At 38.5% G+C, this 15,760-nt stretch overlaps 1 protein-coding gene across 1 annotated transcript; it reads right to left on the bottom strand.

Annotated features, from left to right (window-relative positions):
* Nucleotides 1-475: 475 nt before the first annotated feature.
* LOC139953825 (cytosolic non-specific dipeptidase-like) lies at nt 476-15,408 on the bottom strand. The gene is made up of 13 exons (XM_071953396.1): nt 15,250-15,408; nt 14,054-14,177; nt 13,150-13,326; nt 12,730-12,885; nt 11,413-11,493; nt 10,882-10,955; nt 9,921-9,995; nt 9,200-9,344; nt 7,243-7,342; nt 6,312-6,483; nt 5,367-5,452; nt 3,160-3,326; nt 476-2,893 (listed from the first exon to the last, which is right to left on the bottom strand). The coding sequence occupies exons 1-13, from the start codon at nt 15,279-15,281 to the stop codon at nt 2,846-2,848; spliced, it is 1,437 nt and encodes a 478-aa protein (XP_071809497.1). The 5' UTR covers nt 15,282-15,408; the 3' UTR covers nt 476-2,845.
* Between the last annotated feature and the right edge of the window lie 352 nt (nt 15,409-15,760).

Genomic DNA, 15,760 nt, shown 5'->3' with positions numbered 1-15,760 from the left:
ATGATAAACTACCTCCTCCTCAAAAACTACGTTACTTCAAAGTGAGCCGCTTCTCACAATGTTTTATACTATCAACAGCTCTCCATTTCTCATTACCAAGTAAGTTTTATGCTTAATTACAATGTCATGTACTTTTAAGGACATCTAGTGCGGTCAGTGCGGCGGCGCGCAACATGGCATTTCATGAAGTTTCGTTGTTGACATCGCACTGTCAGGCAACAGTTTACTCTACGAGGTTCTTGGTTTAGGGTCAGTGGCAAATTTACGTGGGAATTTTGACTTAGGAAATTCCGACTTAAAACAGTAGTTGAAGACTGGGACTTAATTTCACTGAACAAAGCTTCTTTGTTCATCATTTTGGAGTCGTGAACCAGACCAATATAAGAGCTAAATTACTTTATTCACGTGACGGCACTTTGTGATCTCAAAGCGATAAACTTAAGACTCTTAAAAAAAAACAATCTCACACCAGAAATGCAGAGTTGATAATTCAGTCGGCAAAATTTTATTCAATTTTAATGCATGATCATTATTAACCATTGCTTCGTCCTTCGGATGGGACGTAAAGCCGTTGGTCCCATGTGTTGTGTAACGCATGTAAAAGAACCCAGTGCACTTATCAAAAAGAGAAGGGGTTCGCCCCGGTGTACCTGGCTGTGGCTGCTGTATGCGCCATAGCACCATGTAAACCCTTATAAGTATAATCAGATTCCATCACTACAATTACCTATCTTTCTGAAAAGTTTGTATATACTCGGCGCATTGAGTACCTTGTTTGGTAGATATGTGCGCTGTATAAGACTTTGATATTATATTATTATATTGTTATAAATTGGTAAATATAAACACTCCCCAACCAACAGACAGGAGGTGGATAGATGACATCACATCCTACACAGGCCCAATTTCATAAAACATGTAAGCAGGTTGTTTCATGCTTATGGAGCAATCCTTAGCAGAATTTGTGTTTCATAAAGCTGTTTACCGCAAGCAAGGGTAAATCCTGGTAACCAGTGGTTAGCGCACACAAATGAGTACAAAACCAGGCAAATCCACAGTGAATGTGCACCTACATATGTGCACCTAGAATATTTCTGCTAACTTGAGAAAACGTGGTGAAACAAGTTTATGCTTACGCACATTTTTCTGCTACAGTAAGCACAAACAATTTTAATTTTGGTCTTTACCCATACACCGATGTGTGTTAGCACTCGTATACTCAGTACTTTCCCGCGAGTCCTGTTAAAAAATATCACAGGCATGTTACTCGGATGGGATTCGAACCCACGACCCTTGCAATTCTAGAGCAGTGTCTTACCAACTAGACTACCGAGGTTGCCCGGTAGCTAGAGGCAGTTCGAATCCTATGTTTTGGCAGCAGGTACCGCAACAATATAATAGATGTTAAATTTGTATCAGGGATAAAGAATATAATTTTTTTTTGTTTACCCATACACCGATGTGTGTTAGCACTGTATACTCGGTACTTTCCCGAGTCCTGTGCAAAAATATCACAGGCATGTTACTCGGATGGGATTCAAACCCACGACCCTTGCAATTCTAGAGCAGTGTCTTACCAACTAGACTACCGAGGTTGCCCGGTAGCTAGAGGCAGTTCGAATCCACAAACAATTTGTTGATTCGGCAAAACAAATCATGTTTTTGGATGACATTTCACAATAGAAAGTTTCTTTTAAAATCTGGAATGTACAGAAGTCCTTTGAAAAAGGCACGGCGTTGGAGGAAGAAATTACTTACGAGTGGGAAAACATGGTATTCCTGTAAAATATTTTTCTTACTCGAAGAATAAGAAACAAAATATAAAGAAAAACAAAAAAGAGAGACCACTGATCATTGGAACAATAAAACTTTGCCAAAATCTGAGTATTCTTTAAAATTTATGGTAGGCAAGGAAGTGTAAAACAGACAATTTTTAAACCATTATGTGTATTTTCAAATAAATTTGGTTTACAGATCAAAATTGTAGAAATAAATTGTAACAGTTTTACTGTGAAAGAAAGCAGAAATATAAAAACAAAGTACTGGAGAGTGGTTTATAAAATCAAGAAATTGAAAGAATTACTTTTTGAAAGCAAGTTAGTTATCTTCTTTTAAAACCTATCAAACCAGTTTACTACTTAAAGACAGTAGACACTATTGGTAACTGTCAAAGACCAGTCTTGTCACTTGGTGTAACTAAACATATGCATAAAATAACAAACCTGTGAAAATTGAGCTCATTTGGACGTCCAAGTTGCGAGACATGAATGAAATAAAAAACACCCTTGTCACATAAAGTTGTGTGCTTTTAGATGATTGATTTCAAGACCTCAAATTCAAAACTTGAGGCCTTGAAATCAAATTCGTGGAAAATTACTTCTTTCTTGAAAACTAGGTCCCTTCAGAGGGAGCCGTTTCTCACAATGTTTTATACTATCAACCTCTCCCCATTACTTGTTACCAAGTGTGGTTTTATGCTGATAATTATTTTGAGTAATTACCAATAGTGTGCACTGCCTTTAAGGGGCAACAAACTGGTAATATCTATCAATCCAAATTCTTTATTTTGATACTTGGTTTAACAGGCTAGTTCTTTCAAAACTTATCAATCCAGTTAGCAAAGGTTATAAGTGATAATATAATTGTTAATTGCAGGCAAGGTTAAATGTAACATTTGATCTGTGTTGAAGTTTGCAATCCAGGTTTATCAATCCAAGTTAGTGATCTGCTGCACCTGTTTAACGAGAACTTTTATCCAGTTAAACAAACTCTTCAAGGTTATGTGCCAACAGAATTCAGCTTTCAATCCAAGTTAAAGATCTTTTAAAATGGTTTATGTAGATCTTTAATCCAGTTTAGCGACTTCTTCAAAGTAGGCTCCGATGAGCTTCGCCTGGAAATGAAAATAGAAAGAAACAAAACATTTATTGGAATTAAATAATGCATTTCAGTTTTCTTAAGCAATAGTTAATAGCACTGATTGTGCAGGTTTATCACCTTTTTAGAAATTTTGTACAGCATGCACCATATGCAGCATATGAAGAAAAGAAAAATAGAAAAAAAAATGGTCTGATGAACTTCAAGTAGTTGGAAAACAAACTAGGAAAACAAACTAGTTGGATAATAAGAAGTCTTGGTGCAAGACTTCATTGCACTTACCCCATTGATGTAGTTGGACCGATCCATTTTCTCGTTCTGCGAGTGCGCGCTGTCGTCGCATGCTCCCATCGGCAGTAGCATCACGTTCTTCTGTGTGGCGTTTTGAAGCGTCAGAGTGACCGGTATACTGCCACCTTCTCGTGTCATATCCGGCTCCATGCCAAAAACTGCAAAAAAAGAAAAATGGCCGCCTTTTAAAATGAAATCTCAGGTCATGTTTGAATTGGTGGCTACAAAAAAAGCTACAGCTACACCTAGATTTCTACATGCCTTGAAGTACAAGTAAGTTCTTAGCAACAGCCGTAGCCTCAAATTTGAATACAATCTAAATCTCACAATGCTAGTATTAGAACAATAATTTGCTCTTCGATTTACCCAAGAGTCTAACATAACAGTGTTTCCTGAAATAGTACATGAATTATACACGGTTGTAAAATAAGAGTATCTTTAAGTAATAGACAATAAATACATTAAATGTTATAGAACTAGTTCCAGAAAAAAGTACTAAAATAAAAGAACCAATAATGGGGAGGGGTTGTATTGTATAGGAATGCAGACAACTTAAAGTAGTTATAATGATAGTACTGTAGTAATAGAAACAGTAGATAGCATAGCAATATCAATAGCAATTTATATAGCAAGAGTACAGTAGCAATATCAATAGCAAACACGAAGGAAAAAGCAAGAGTAATAGCAATATCAATAGCAAATGCAATATAGCAATATCAATAGGAAATAGAATAGAAATAGCAATAGTAATACATCAATAGCAAAATACAAGAAATAGCAGGAGTAATAGCAATATCAAAACCAAACCGATATAGCAATGTCAATAGGAAATGCACTGAAGAGTACTAACAATATAAAATGCAATATATGTAGCAAGAGTATAGTAGCAATATCAATAGCAAACACAAAGGAAAAAGCAAGAGTAATAGCAATATCAATAGCAAATGCAATATAAAATGCACAAGTTTGGCAATATCAATAGCAAAATGGAATCGAAATAGCAATAGTAATATATCAATAGCAAAATACAAGAAATAGCAAGAGCAATATCAATGGCAATGGAAATAGCAAATGGAAATATAGCAATATCAATAGCAAATGGAATAGAAATAGGAATAGTAATAGCAAAATGCAATAGAAATAGATAAAGTAATGTCAATATCAATAGCAAATACAATAGAAATAGCAATTAATAGCAATATTAATAGCAAAATGCAATATAAATAGCAAGAGTAATAGCAATATCAATAGCAAATGCAATAGAAATATGAATAGTAATAGCAATATCAATAGCAAATGCAATAGAAATAGGAATAGTAACAACATTCAATATCAATAGCAAATGCAACAGAAACAGGAATAGTAATAACATTCAATATCAATCGCAAATGTAATAGAAATAGGAATAGTAATAGCAATATATCTATAGCAAATGCAGTAGATATAGCAAGAGTAATAGCAATATCAATAGCAATTGCAGTAGCAATAGCAAGAGTAGTAACATTCAATAACAATAGCAAATGCAATAGAAATATGAATAGTAATAGCAATATATCAATAGCAAATGTAATAGAATAAGGAATAGTAATAGCAATATATCTATAGCAAATGCAGTAGATATAGCAAGAGTAATAGCAATATCAATAGCAATTGCAGTAGCAATAGCAAGAGTAGTAACATTCAATAACAATAGCAAATGCAATAGAAATATGAATAGTAATAGCAATATATCAATAGCAAATGTAATAGAATAAGGAATAGTAATAGCAATATATCAATAGCAAATGCAGTAGAAATAGCAAGAGTAATAACATTCAATAACAATAGCAAATGCAATATAAATATGAATAGTAATAGCAATATCAATAGCAAATGCAATAGAAATAACAAGCGTAATAACGACATCTGCAAAAAATCAGTTAATGGCCTGACGTTTCAACTGTAGCAGAGTCTTTCTCGAAGGCTAAATGACAACACAACAAACATGAACAGGTAACTAAGTGAAACATAAGCAGTGAAGTGGAAACACATGAATGGGGTTAGAAAGCATGCAGAAAAAAAGCAAGGGTAAACAATTAATAGGGGGAAAAATATCAATAACAAATGCAGTAGAAATAGCAAGAGTAATAGCAATATATCAATAGCAATTGGCTGGGATGCCTTGTATTACAAGGAACAAATTGACTTGATGGCCTTACCTGTCTTGATGGCCCTGCGTCCAGCCATGTAGTGAGGATGGTCAAAGTCACTCAACCAACTTTCTCCCAAATGACCGGAGGAAACTCTGCGCATAAATAAACCACAAAGGAGACTTGACTGGGTACATTTTAAATAACTTGGGTTGAACAACGAACAATTACTAGAGTTTGCTTTGAACCAACAACCTACGGTGCTTTACCAACTGAGCTGACTAGCCCCGCGTTGGCAGTCTCCCTATTTTGTTAAGATCTTTTTTTGTGTGGTGCCAGTTAGAAGTCACAAACATTATACTGCCAGGTAGCCAGGGATCACACCCTAGTTTATGATACAAACCGGAAGCGACAGCCAGGGGATAACCCTCAGGGAATACGGTTTCTTTCTTTCAAGGGAATTCAAGGGAAACTGACTGGGTAAATTTTCAACAATTTGGGGTTGAACAAAGAAAATTGATTAGAGCTGGATTTGAACTAGAGACCTTAAATAAGATTAAAGAAACGAGTTGGTCTTTGAAAAGCGTTTGAATCCGTTTGTTATAAAATGCATATGGTTGGAAAGATGTTTTAAAAGTAGAATATAATAAATGATCCACACAAGTATCACTCGAAATTGCATCGTTTTTCTTTTACCTCGTCGACTATTATTAACACGGTCGGCCATTTATGGGAGTCAAATTTTTGACTTCCATAAATGGCCGACCGTATTAGCTCGCAAAGTAAAAGGAATTTCGATGCAAATTTGTGTGGATCATTGTATTCTACTTTTAAAACATCTTTCTACCCATTATGCATTTTATAACAAACGTATTCAAACGCTTTTCAAAGACCAACTCGTCTGATCCAACGTGTTCCATTAATATTACAAAGTTAAGAGAAATAAACCTGATGCGACCACAAACGAAAAACTTCCAGACCATCTCCCCACTCAAATATTCAAACCATACTTACGTTACTTTGTTCGGGGAGCCTCGTTCGGCGTGTATTTCAGTCAGGTACTTGATGACCAGCTGGTCAATTTCTGAAGGGCATTGGTGGGGAACCAGACGGATGGAGAATTTGCCGATGACTTTGCGAGGAATGACCGTCTTGGAACCTGCACCATCGAATGCTCCCTGGATGCCTGAAAATGGATTCAAGTTGTTCTTGTTAGTTTACGGGTAAGAATGATAATAATTTGGGAGGCTAATCATCTTACAGGAACACGTTGCCTTTGATCGGACGAGTTGGCCTTTAAAAGGCGTTTGTAACCGTGTGCTATAAAATGCATATGATTAGAAAGACATTTTAAAAGTAGAATATAGTGATCCACACACGTATCACTCGAAATTGCGTGGTTTTCCTTTTACCTAGTCGACAAACACGGTCGGCCATTTATGGGAGTCAAATTTTTAACTCCCTTAAATGTTAGTTCGCATAATAAAAGGAAAACCATGCAATTTCGAGGCAACTTTGTGTGGATCATTGTATTCTACTTTTAAAACATCTTTCTAACCTTATGCATTTTATAACAAACGGTTTCAAACGCTTTTCAAAGACCAACTCGCCTGATCCAAGGCAACGTGTTCCTTTAACTCGCAGCTGGATCTGGATATTTATTCTCCATGCCAACAAAAAGAGTGGATGTGCGCTGAATGCTTCCATTACACGATAATAAAATGACAGCTATATATTTTGAGAACTAAAATTTTCAAGAGATGTACCTACGTCATGAACTGTTTCTGGTTACCGACCCGTTTTTGCCTAGCTCTCTGAAATTGTTTCAGTCAGTGAATTTGATGTCAGAAACTTGTTTCTGGTCATGGTTGCCAAAACACGCCCCAGCACCGCCCGCCATGGCTACAAACACTGATGCCAAATTATACTTCCTATCTTTCCTTACCATGGATTGACAAGCAAGGGTTCCTCCAACGATGTTGCAATATCTTCTGCTTAGTGTCGTGTAAGAGTCGTTCCGTACCGATTTCCTGCCGATACTCCTCCTGCAAATCAGAGGGGAATCTGGGTCAATCGTACACCAAATGCATAATATTCCGAGGACTTCAGGGGCCAGTTTCATAGAGCTGCTTAAACAAAAAATTGCTTAAGCACGAAAATAGCTCGCTTATTTTACACATATTACTGGCCAACATTTTATGCTATACACATTGCTTCTGACTGGTATTTGGCTGTTGTTTACTAAGCATAACAATTGAGTGGAGTCTTGGCTGGTAATCTGATTATACTAAGCAAGGTGTTTTTTGCTAAGCAAAATTTTGTGCTTAAGCAGCTCTATGAAACTAGGCCCTGTTCAAAGATAAAACATATTTATTGTCTGTAGGATTTGAGGCATTGCATGTTGAGGTATCAATATATATTCGATTTGCAGTATCTACTTGCCAGGTAGAGTTTGTTCTTAGAGAACTGTCTTGCTTTATTCTACTACAGCGGAGTAGATGTTCAGGAGTTCGGGAGACTTCTCAGTTCTGAAAAGAACTGTCCTGCTTTTTTTATCTATTACCTGGACGGATGGTATAGAAAATAGGCTGGGACTACTACTTTAGCTTATAGGATTGTGATTAAATGTACTACCGCGGAGTCAGTTCTTGATTGGTCTCGCTCTACCTGGCAAGTAGATACACACATGGTGCTATCTCAAATCAAATATATATATTTATTGTCATTGAAAAAAAAAAAATGAAATTTGTCTTCCCTGTGTATAAGGAGAATACAGACCAGTAAAGGCAGAACAACAATAGGCGAGAATAAAAATTACGATTTACAGAAAAGAAAAGAATTTAGCCTGATCAGGCCACACCTAAAAACCAGAATGCCCCCGTCTTGAAAAACTTGGGGGAGAACTTTGTGTATGGCATTAATTTACGCCTAGTGATTGATTCAAACAATTACAAAAAATTATCAAATAACAACAAATTATTTTATATTGCACATATTTCACACATTATCTTCAAACACACAAAACAATTAAAAAAACATGTACAATTCGCATTGGGGATAAAGTATACTACTTACAACTACATGTTTAATGCAAAAGGTCAGAACAACAAAAGCCAAAAGATCAAAATGTTTAAACATTGATTACAACAGTCTATGGGGCACCAAGGCCAAGACAAGAGAAAGCTCCGTGTAATACAGGCCTAGAATTTCATGTTTGAGAGGGCAAGACCATTTTCATTTAGCAAAGGGCACATCCATTGGAAAATCTTTCAAGTCTGTGGGAAAGTTTTGAAGGGGTACCAGGCCAAGACCAGGGGCAACAGAGGTCACCGTCTCTGTGCAACTACAGGCAAAGAATTTCATGTTTGAGGGCAAGGCCATTTTCATTTTGCAATGGGTACTTCCATTGTTAAAGTCTGTGTCTGAAGGGGCACCAACAACTAAGGCCAAGACCAGGGCATCATCGGCCATGGCATATCAAGCAACTTGTTTCTCAACCTTTGTATCCTTTTAGAGACATCTTAAGTGGGCCATAAATCATCAGGGCCCAATTTCATGGCTCTGCTTACCATAAAGCACAGAATCGGCGCTTACGGAAGCAGGGAATTCTGTGCTAACGGCAAGCCTATTTCACGGGTTAGCAGCGAATTTTGGCATCTGCGCTTGCGTACTCCACAGTACTAGTCATTCTACGCTTACGAGGCTAGCGCAGAAATTCGGCGCTTGCACGTAAGCGGGGAATCGTGATCGTAATCGCAGAATCTGGTGGTAAGCAGAGCCATAAAATTTGGCCCAGTTGGGCACAGATCATCAGTTGGGCACAGATCATCAGTTGGGCATAAATCATCGGTTGGGCACAAATCCTCAGTTGGGAATAAATCCTCAGTCGGGCCATCACTTACCAAGTCAAAGTCAATGTTGTCATATAGCTTGGCCTCTTCGGCTGAGAGTTTGTCCACTTTATCATACACACCAGGAACCTTGATATGACCGCTGACGTCAACCAAGCTATCTAACAAAGCTATAAGATCCGTCATGGCTTCATGCCTGTAGAAATTAAAGTTATTTACAGGATTTAAAGGCAGTGGACACTATTGGTACGTGTAATTACTCAAAATAATTATCATTGTAAAACCTTTCTTGATGACAAGTAATGGGGAGAGGTTGATAGTATAAAACATTGTGAGAAACAGCTCCCTCTGAAGTGACGTAGTTTTTGAGAAAGAAGTAATTTTCCACGAATTCTGCGCTTACGGCTACCATATTTCACGGTTAGCGGCAAATTTGGGCTTCTGCGCGCGCGTACTTTAAGTTACTCGACATTCTATGCTTACAAGGCTAGCGCAGAAATTTGGCGCTTGCACGTAAGCGGGGAATCGTGATCGTAAGCGCAGAATTCGGCGGTAAGCGGAGCCATGAAACTGGGCCCTGTTCTTTTCAGAACCAACACTAATCATAAAAGATTTACACATGTAATGTTAGGTGATCTCTCATTGAAATAAATTTAAGGACTTAATCCCAACAGAGTACCCCATTTTATAAATTATTTTATCAGCGCTTAGCCGAAATTCATCAGTTTGTTTTCGCAGTTTTTAAATGCTCTACTTTGGTTGAAATACTCACACAGATCCACCATAGACCCCAGAGTGAAGATCTTTCCTTGCACATTCAACCTCGATGAAGAAATAAGCTATCCCCCTGTGGAAGGGACCCCAAAAAATGACATTAAAGCAATCGCACAACAGCGGTAAAAAGTATTGTCCAAAGGCCCACACTTGGTGTATCACAACTTATATATAAAATAACACACCTGTGAAAATTTTTGCTCAATCGGTCATCGGAGTCAGGAGAAAATAACGGGAAAACCCACCCTTGTTTCCGCACGTTTCGTCGTGTCATGCCATGTGTTTCAAATCAATCTGTTATTCTCGATATCGAGAATTGAAAATTGTTTTAATGTTTTCTCAAAAAGTAAAGCATTTCATAGAATAATATTTCAAGAGAAGTCTTTCACCATTACCTTCTGTTAACCCTGTAAGTTATTTGTAAATCTGTGAACTTTTAATTTGTTTTTTGTTCAGAAAGTGTCCAATGGCTTTAATGGCACTTGACAATATTGGCAATGGAGAGCTGTTGATTGTACAAAACATTATTCAAAGCGGCTCCCTTGTAAGTATTCCGTAAAAGAGGTAATTTTTCACTCAAACATTGAAAGACTTTAGATGAAGCCTCCAATTATGCATCTGAAAGGAAAGCACACAATGTGTGCAATAAGGGTGTTTTCTCTTTCATTATTCTCTTGCAACTTTGATGACCAATCTAGTCCAAGTTTTTTTTATGCATATGTTAGGATAAACTCTTGAGGGCGCTATCACGATTATCTACAGTTCATTGAAACAGTGTCCAGTGCCTCTAATTGAGTATCAAATAAGCTGACATTTTACACTATTTTTACGTGAGATTAGATTTCCGCTTTCACAAGGACCTATCTACATGTACATGTATTCGAAAAAGGGTACACCACAAAACTTAACTTGACCTTTGAGACCCTCTTCAACATTTTCATAAAATTTGTTTAGCGTACCTTAGGCCGTATGTAATACAAGGTTTGTTCTTTCCCAGCCAGTAGTTGTCAGAGATGCACACGTAGTCAACATCCTAGGAGAAAAGAAGATCATAAATCAAGCCTGTGTAGAGGAATTCCAACGCATAAATAAAAAACCGAGAGGGATTTGACAACAATTGCAGGTGAACTTGGGATTGTCCGTCTCGAAATATCATAAGTGAGACCACACAATGGCATGTCTTGGCTAACAGTAAAGGTTTTTCAGTGCCCAGGTTGAACAAATGTGATTCTTAGGGCAAACCGAAGGGAGTATACCGCTGTGCTTCATAGCTCAGTTTTCAGTCCCTTCTTGACTGTGGAGGTTTTTCCCTGGATCAATTCTCTGGGGTTGTCTTCCCTCATTTAAAACTGATACTTCCTTCCTCGTCTTCTCTCCATTGGGTTTTTGACTAGAGTACAGTGATCAATTTCGTTTAACTGAGAGTCCTTGACTTCACAACCAGAATTAAACAATTAAATTAAAAGGAAACCCAGACGATCTGCTCTTACCTTAAAGAATGTGTCTTTCTTGGATTCGATCAACTCATCCAGCCCTTCGGAACCGGACTCCTCCATTCCTTCAAAACAAAACTAAAAAAAAAAATATATAATAGATTAAATAGAATAGGAGTTATTCACTTTCATCAATTTAGCATTCAATGGTCAATTAATATTAAGACCATTTAAATTTCATTAGGATGTAATATTTAATAATAATAATAATAATAATAATAATAATAATAATAATAATAATAATAATAATAATAATAATAATAATAATAATAATAATAATAATAATAATAATAATAATAATAATAATAACAATAATAACCCGTTTTTATATAGCGCTTTTCACAACTGGAGGGCGTCCCAAAGCGCTTCACATTATTACCCCTGGTCACTGGGCCTTAAATCACTCCTTAAACCATCTCAGCTCCCTGGTGGGGAGTATACAGCCTTGTGCAACATTAATATGCGCTACTCGGCTAAATCAATCACAAGAACCATCTCTGCCCTCACAGGTACCCATTTACCCCTGGGTGGTGAGAAGCAATTATAGTTAAGTGTCTTGCTCAGGGACACAAGTGTCTTGACCGGGATTCGAACCCACACTCTGCTGATCAGAAACACCAGAGCTTGTGGTCGGTGCTCTTATCCGCTCGGCCACGACACCCTATTGTTCGATTTCGAAGAATGGAAGAAGCCAGCAACAAGAGCTGGTCAGCCATTCAACTTCATGAAGTATAAATAGGTATAAGAAACACAACTTAAGAATGGTCAAAGTATAAAAGGGGAAAATGTGTGAATTTGATGCGTAATAATAATTTTTGTAATTTGTATAATTGGGGGGGGGGGGTATAATCATCCTTACTCGCAGCTAAGAGTTGAATTGCGAAGGGCGCGGCTACAACGTGTTCGAGAAGCAGGCATGCAAGGGTGCCTTTGGCTGTCAGCCACATCAATCCATTATGACCACGGAGCACAGCCAATATCAAAAGTATTTGATTTTTCCCGAGGGAGGAAAATCGGATGGTCTGGAAAACCCTCGTGGCACGGCAGAGAACCAACGCACAGCTCAACTCACATATGGCCCTGGCTGGGAATCGAACCGGGGTCACCTTGGTGAGAGGCGAGCGCTTTACGCACAAGCCAACCGTGCCACCCAGGATGAAATTGAATAACTTTTTTGCTGAAATTGGCCGGGAAGATATCATTTTATGACGCATGATACCGGAAATCAGACTAAAGCAGGAGGAATACCAGCCCGTTTCATCCACCAAAAATATCTTTGAAATTTTTCTCGCAGTTTCCTCGTCTAACTCTTACCTTGATGTTGATAGGAATATCCTGCCCTAACGCTCGGTAGGCTTCGATGACGTTCAGCCACGCCAGCACTGGTCCTTTGTCGTCAGTCGAGCCTCGGCCGTACATTTTCCCTTTGATTTCGGTCAAGACGAAAGGATCGGTATCCCACCCATCTTCCTGAGAATGAGGTAGAGTATGATGGATTTTGAGAACAAGGTTGAAGATACCAAAGTTAAAAATTGTAGGTCCTAAATAATTAAATTGTGTTGTGCAAATTGCATACACTTATTTGCATGCAGTGGTGGTTTCGAACATCCGAGAGAACCTGGAGCCAGAGGCAAAGCTAAGGTTTGAGAACGGCTCAAGGTCTCCCTTCCAATAACTAAGCACCGTCAACACAAACAAACTGTGAATACTGTGAAAAACTAAATAAAGTAATACCTTTTTAGCGGGCTGAACGTCCAGATGACCGTAAATACAGACAGTCTTCTTCTTGGGGTCGTTGCCCAGGTGACCCAGTAGGATGGGTGGCAGTGGGATGACCTGTCCGTCCTCCATCTCTTGAGTTCCGACATCGATGAGCTCGATCGTCGCTCCAACAGACGGCTCACGGAGGTCCTTTGTACGGGGGAGGAGAGAAAACAATAAATCATGCAGCCATCTTTTTGATTTATGCAAGTTGCCTGACACACAAGGCCTGAAGGCCACTTCAAGGTGTGGGCAACAATCTATTTTACCAGGGGCCGTTGCCACCTACATAAATAGATTGATCCCTTACTGTGCTTACAAGGAAAACCAGTATTTAGAGTTGCTTGAAGACTGGGAACAAGACAAAATGGTGGCAGCTACGGCTACGACTGTTACTGTTGTCAAGTGGTTAGGACTGCAGGACTAACAATCACAAGGTTGTGGGTTCAAATCCTACCGCTGATTTCACAATGACTAGAATGTAAGTGTTGTCGTCTATTTACTAAAGCACATCTTGATTTGTGTAATTCATAATCATATTGGTTAGGCCAATGCTTTTAAAAAAGCCCTATTAATGAGCAATCTAGGGTATTTTCAAGGCCCCCTCCCCCATAAAAAAAACCCCACAACTAATTGTGTGTTAGCCCTGAAGTATCGGGACGCAATCTGCATGTTTGTTTTATTCGGCTTGATAGCCTGGGCCCAATTTCATAGAGCACAAATGCTTACCAGAACAAGGTTACCACCCAAAATACCATGTCGCATGTATAAACTATGACCGGTAACCTGCTCATTTCTGCTAAACAGGAAGTTGTACGATTTTTTTTTTCTGCTTTAAGCAGCTCTATGAAATTGGGAGGGAAGAAACCTGCCATACCTTAGCAACAACTTCAAGCATCCGTTTGATCTCGGATCTCTTCTCTGGCCATGCAGATACGCTCTGAATGGCTACAGCGGTTGCAAGGCGCTCCACGTATTCATCTTGATGCGCATCGATGTAACTACAACAACAATAACAACGGAAGAACAAAATAAAGTGGTATTGTTTATCCCTTTGTAAATTTAACGGAAAAGTTTCCGTATGGCGCCACCACTTTTTCATTCGATATTAAATAATACAGTATCTGATTTACCTCAATGTTGAGATATCCCTTTTTGTAAAAAGTTATCCAAATTAACATCTATTTGTTTAGCATTTAGATCGTTGCAGTACCCACTGCTTACTCCTAGTCCTACTATGATGAGGTTCATTTCGGGTACAAATCATAAACTTTGAAAGTGAATTTTGTCAAAGATCTTGACAACTTGCTCGGTTTGGAAGTGTGCACACATGATATCATAATAAGTCGGGTTCCTTCAACAACCAATAGTAGCAATTGATAGCACATTATTGATAACTGGTTAAAGGGAACCCGACAAAAAAACAACGAAAGATTTTTATAAATTATATCAATGGTGCTGACTGCTGGGGCCGATTTATGGGGCTACTTCCTCCATGGTCTGGCTATTTCTACCTCCACTTCATGGTCTGGGCCCAATTTCATAGAGCTGCCAAGCACACAAATTTGCTTAGCATGAGATTTCTTCCTTGATAAAAACAGGATTACCAACCAAATTTCCACGTAATTATCATGATAAGCAAACAACAGCTGAATACCAGTAACAAGCAATATGCAACAAATGGAAATTTGGTTGGTAATACTATTTTTATCAAGGAAGAAATTTCGTGCTAACTAAGGCAATTTTTGGGATAACTTTCCGTATGGCGCCACCACTTTTTCACTCATTTTTACAAAAAGGGATATCTCATTGTTGAGGTAGATTAGATACTATATTATTTCATATCGAATGAAAAAGTGGTGGCGCCATACGGAAACTTTTCCCACACAAACATTACACACAGACACAGAGCACAGCGGGGACAGTGGTTCTAATGTAAGTTCAAACTCATGAACTCTCACACTCACAGTCATACATATTACACAAGTTGAAAGACCACACAACAACAGTCACAACACAGTCTAGTCCCAGTAGTTAGGTTAGACTTTGAGGGGCGAAAATTCTTCTACTCACCTGAACAACTTTGGAAGAAATTCTTCGGCCATGTTTGCAAAGACGTTGCCGTGAGCTGGAGAGACTTTACGAAAGAACTAGTCACGAGATTTGTTGGATGCCACTTATGGCACTTTATGGCAGGTCGTTTTCTATTGTTTTCTCATTATCACGTGTTTGAATGGTGACCGAGCCCACACATAAACTTGCCTAGTCCTACGTGCAACCGGCGTTGTACTTTTAGTTCACGGTAAACTGGTTATTTTTTCTTTGCAACAGTTGGAGCAAGTCTATTTGGTGTGAATTATTTCAGGGACATTGAGGGCGCTCACAATCATACGTGGAGGCCACATCGCTTCCCTGGGTCGACCCCGGTGTGTGGCGGTTTTTTTCCCCAGGACGAACGTGGGTAATTATCTGCACACGTTCGTCCTGGAAAAAGAAAACGTCACACACCGGGGTCGACCCGGGGAAGCTAATCGAACGCACCCAATATACCCAGCCACCTGTTGTCCAATAAAACAAGAAATGA

The sequence above is a fragment of the Asterias amurensis genome, chromosome 22 (genome assembly GCF_032118995.1).
Source record: "Asterias amurensis chromosome 22, ASM3211899v1".
NCBI lineage: Eukaryota > Metazoa > Echinodermata > Asteroidea > Forcipulatida > Asteriidae > Asterias > Asterias amurensis.
The sequence above is the reverse complement of the archived record's forward strand: the minus strand, read 5'-3'. Positions and strand labels throughout refer to the sequence as shown.

Bases quoted from the DNA above. Each gene is read 5' to 3' on its own strand.
- LOC139953825 (XM_071953396.1), bottom strand. From the start codon at position 15,281: ATGGCCGAAGAATTTCTTCCAAAGTTGTTCAG. The intron at 7,343-9,199 runs GTAAGTGATGGC...TCTGATTTGCAG, and splicing joins ACAACATTGACTTTGACTTG to GAGGAGTATCGGCAGGAAAT. The intron at 3,327-5,366 runs GTAAGGCCATCA...CTTTTTTTGCAG, and splicing joins ACGCAGGGCCATCAAGACAG to TTTTTGGCATGGAGCCGGAT.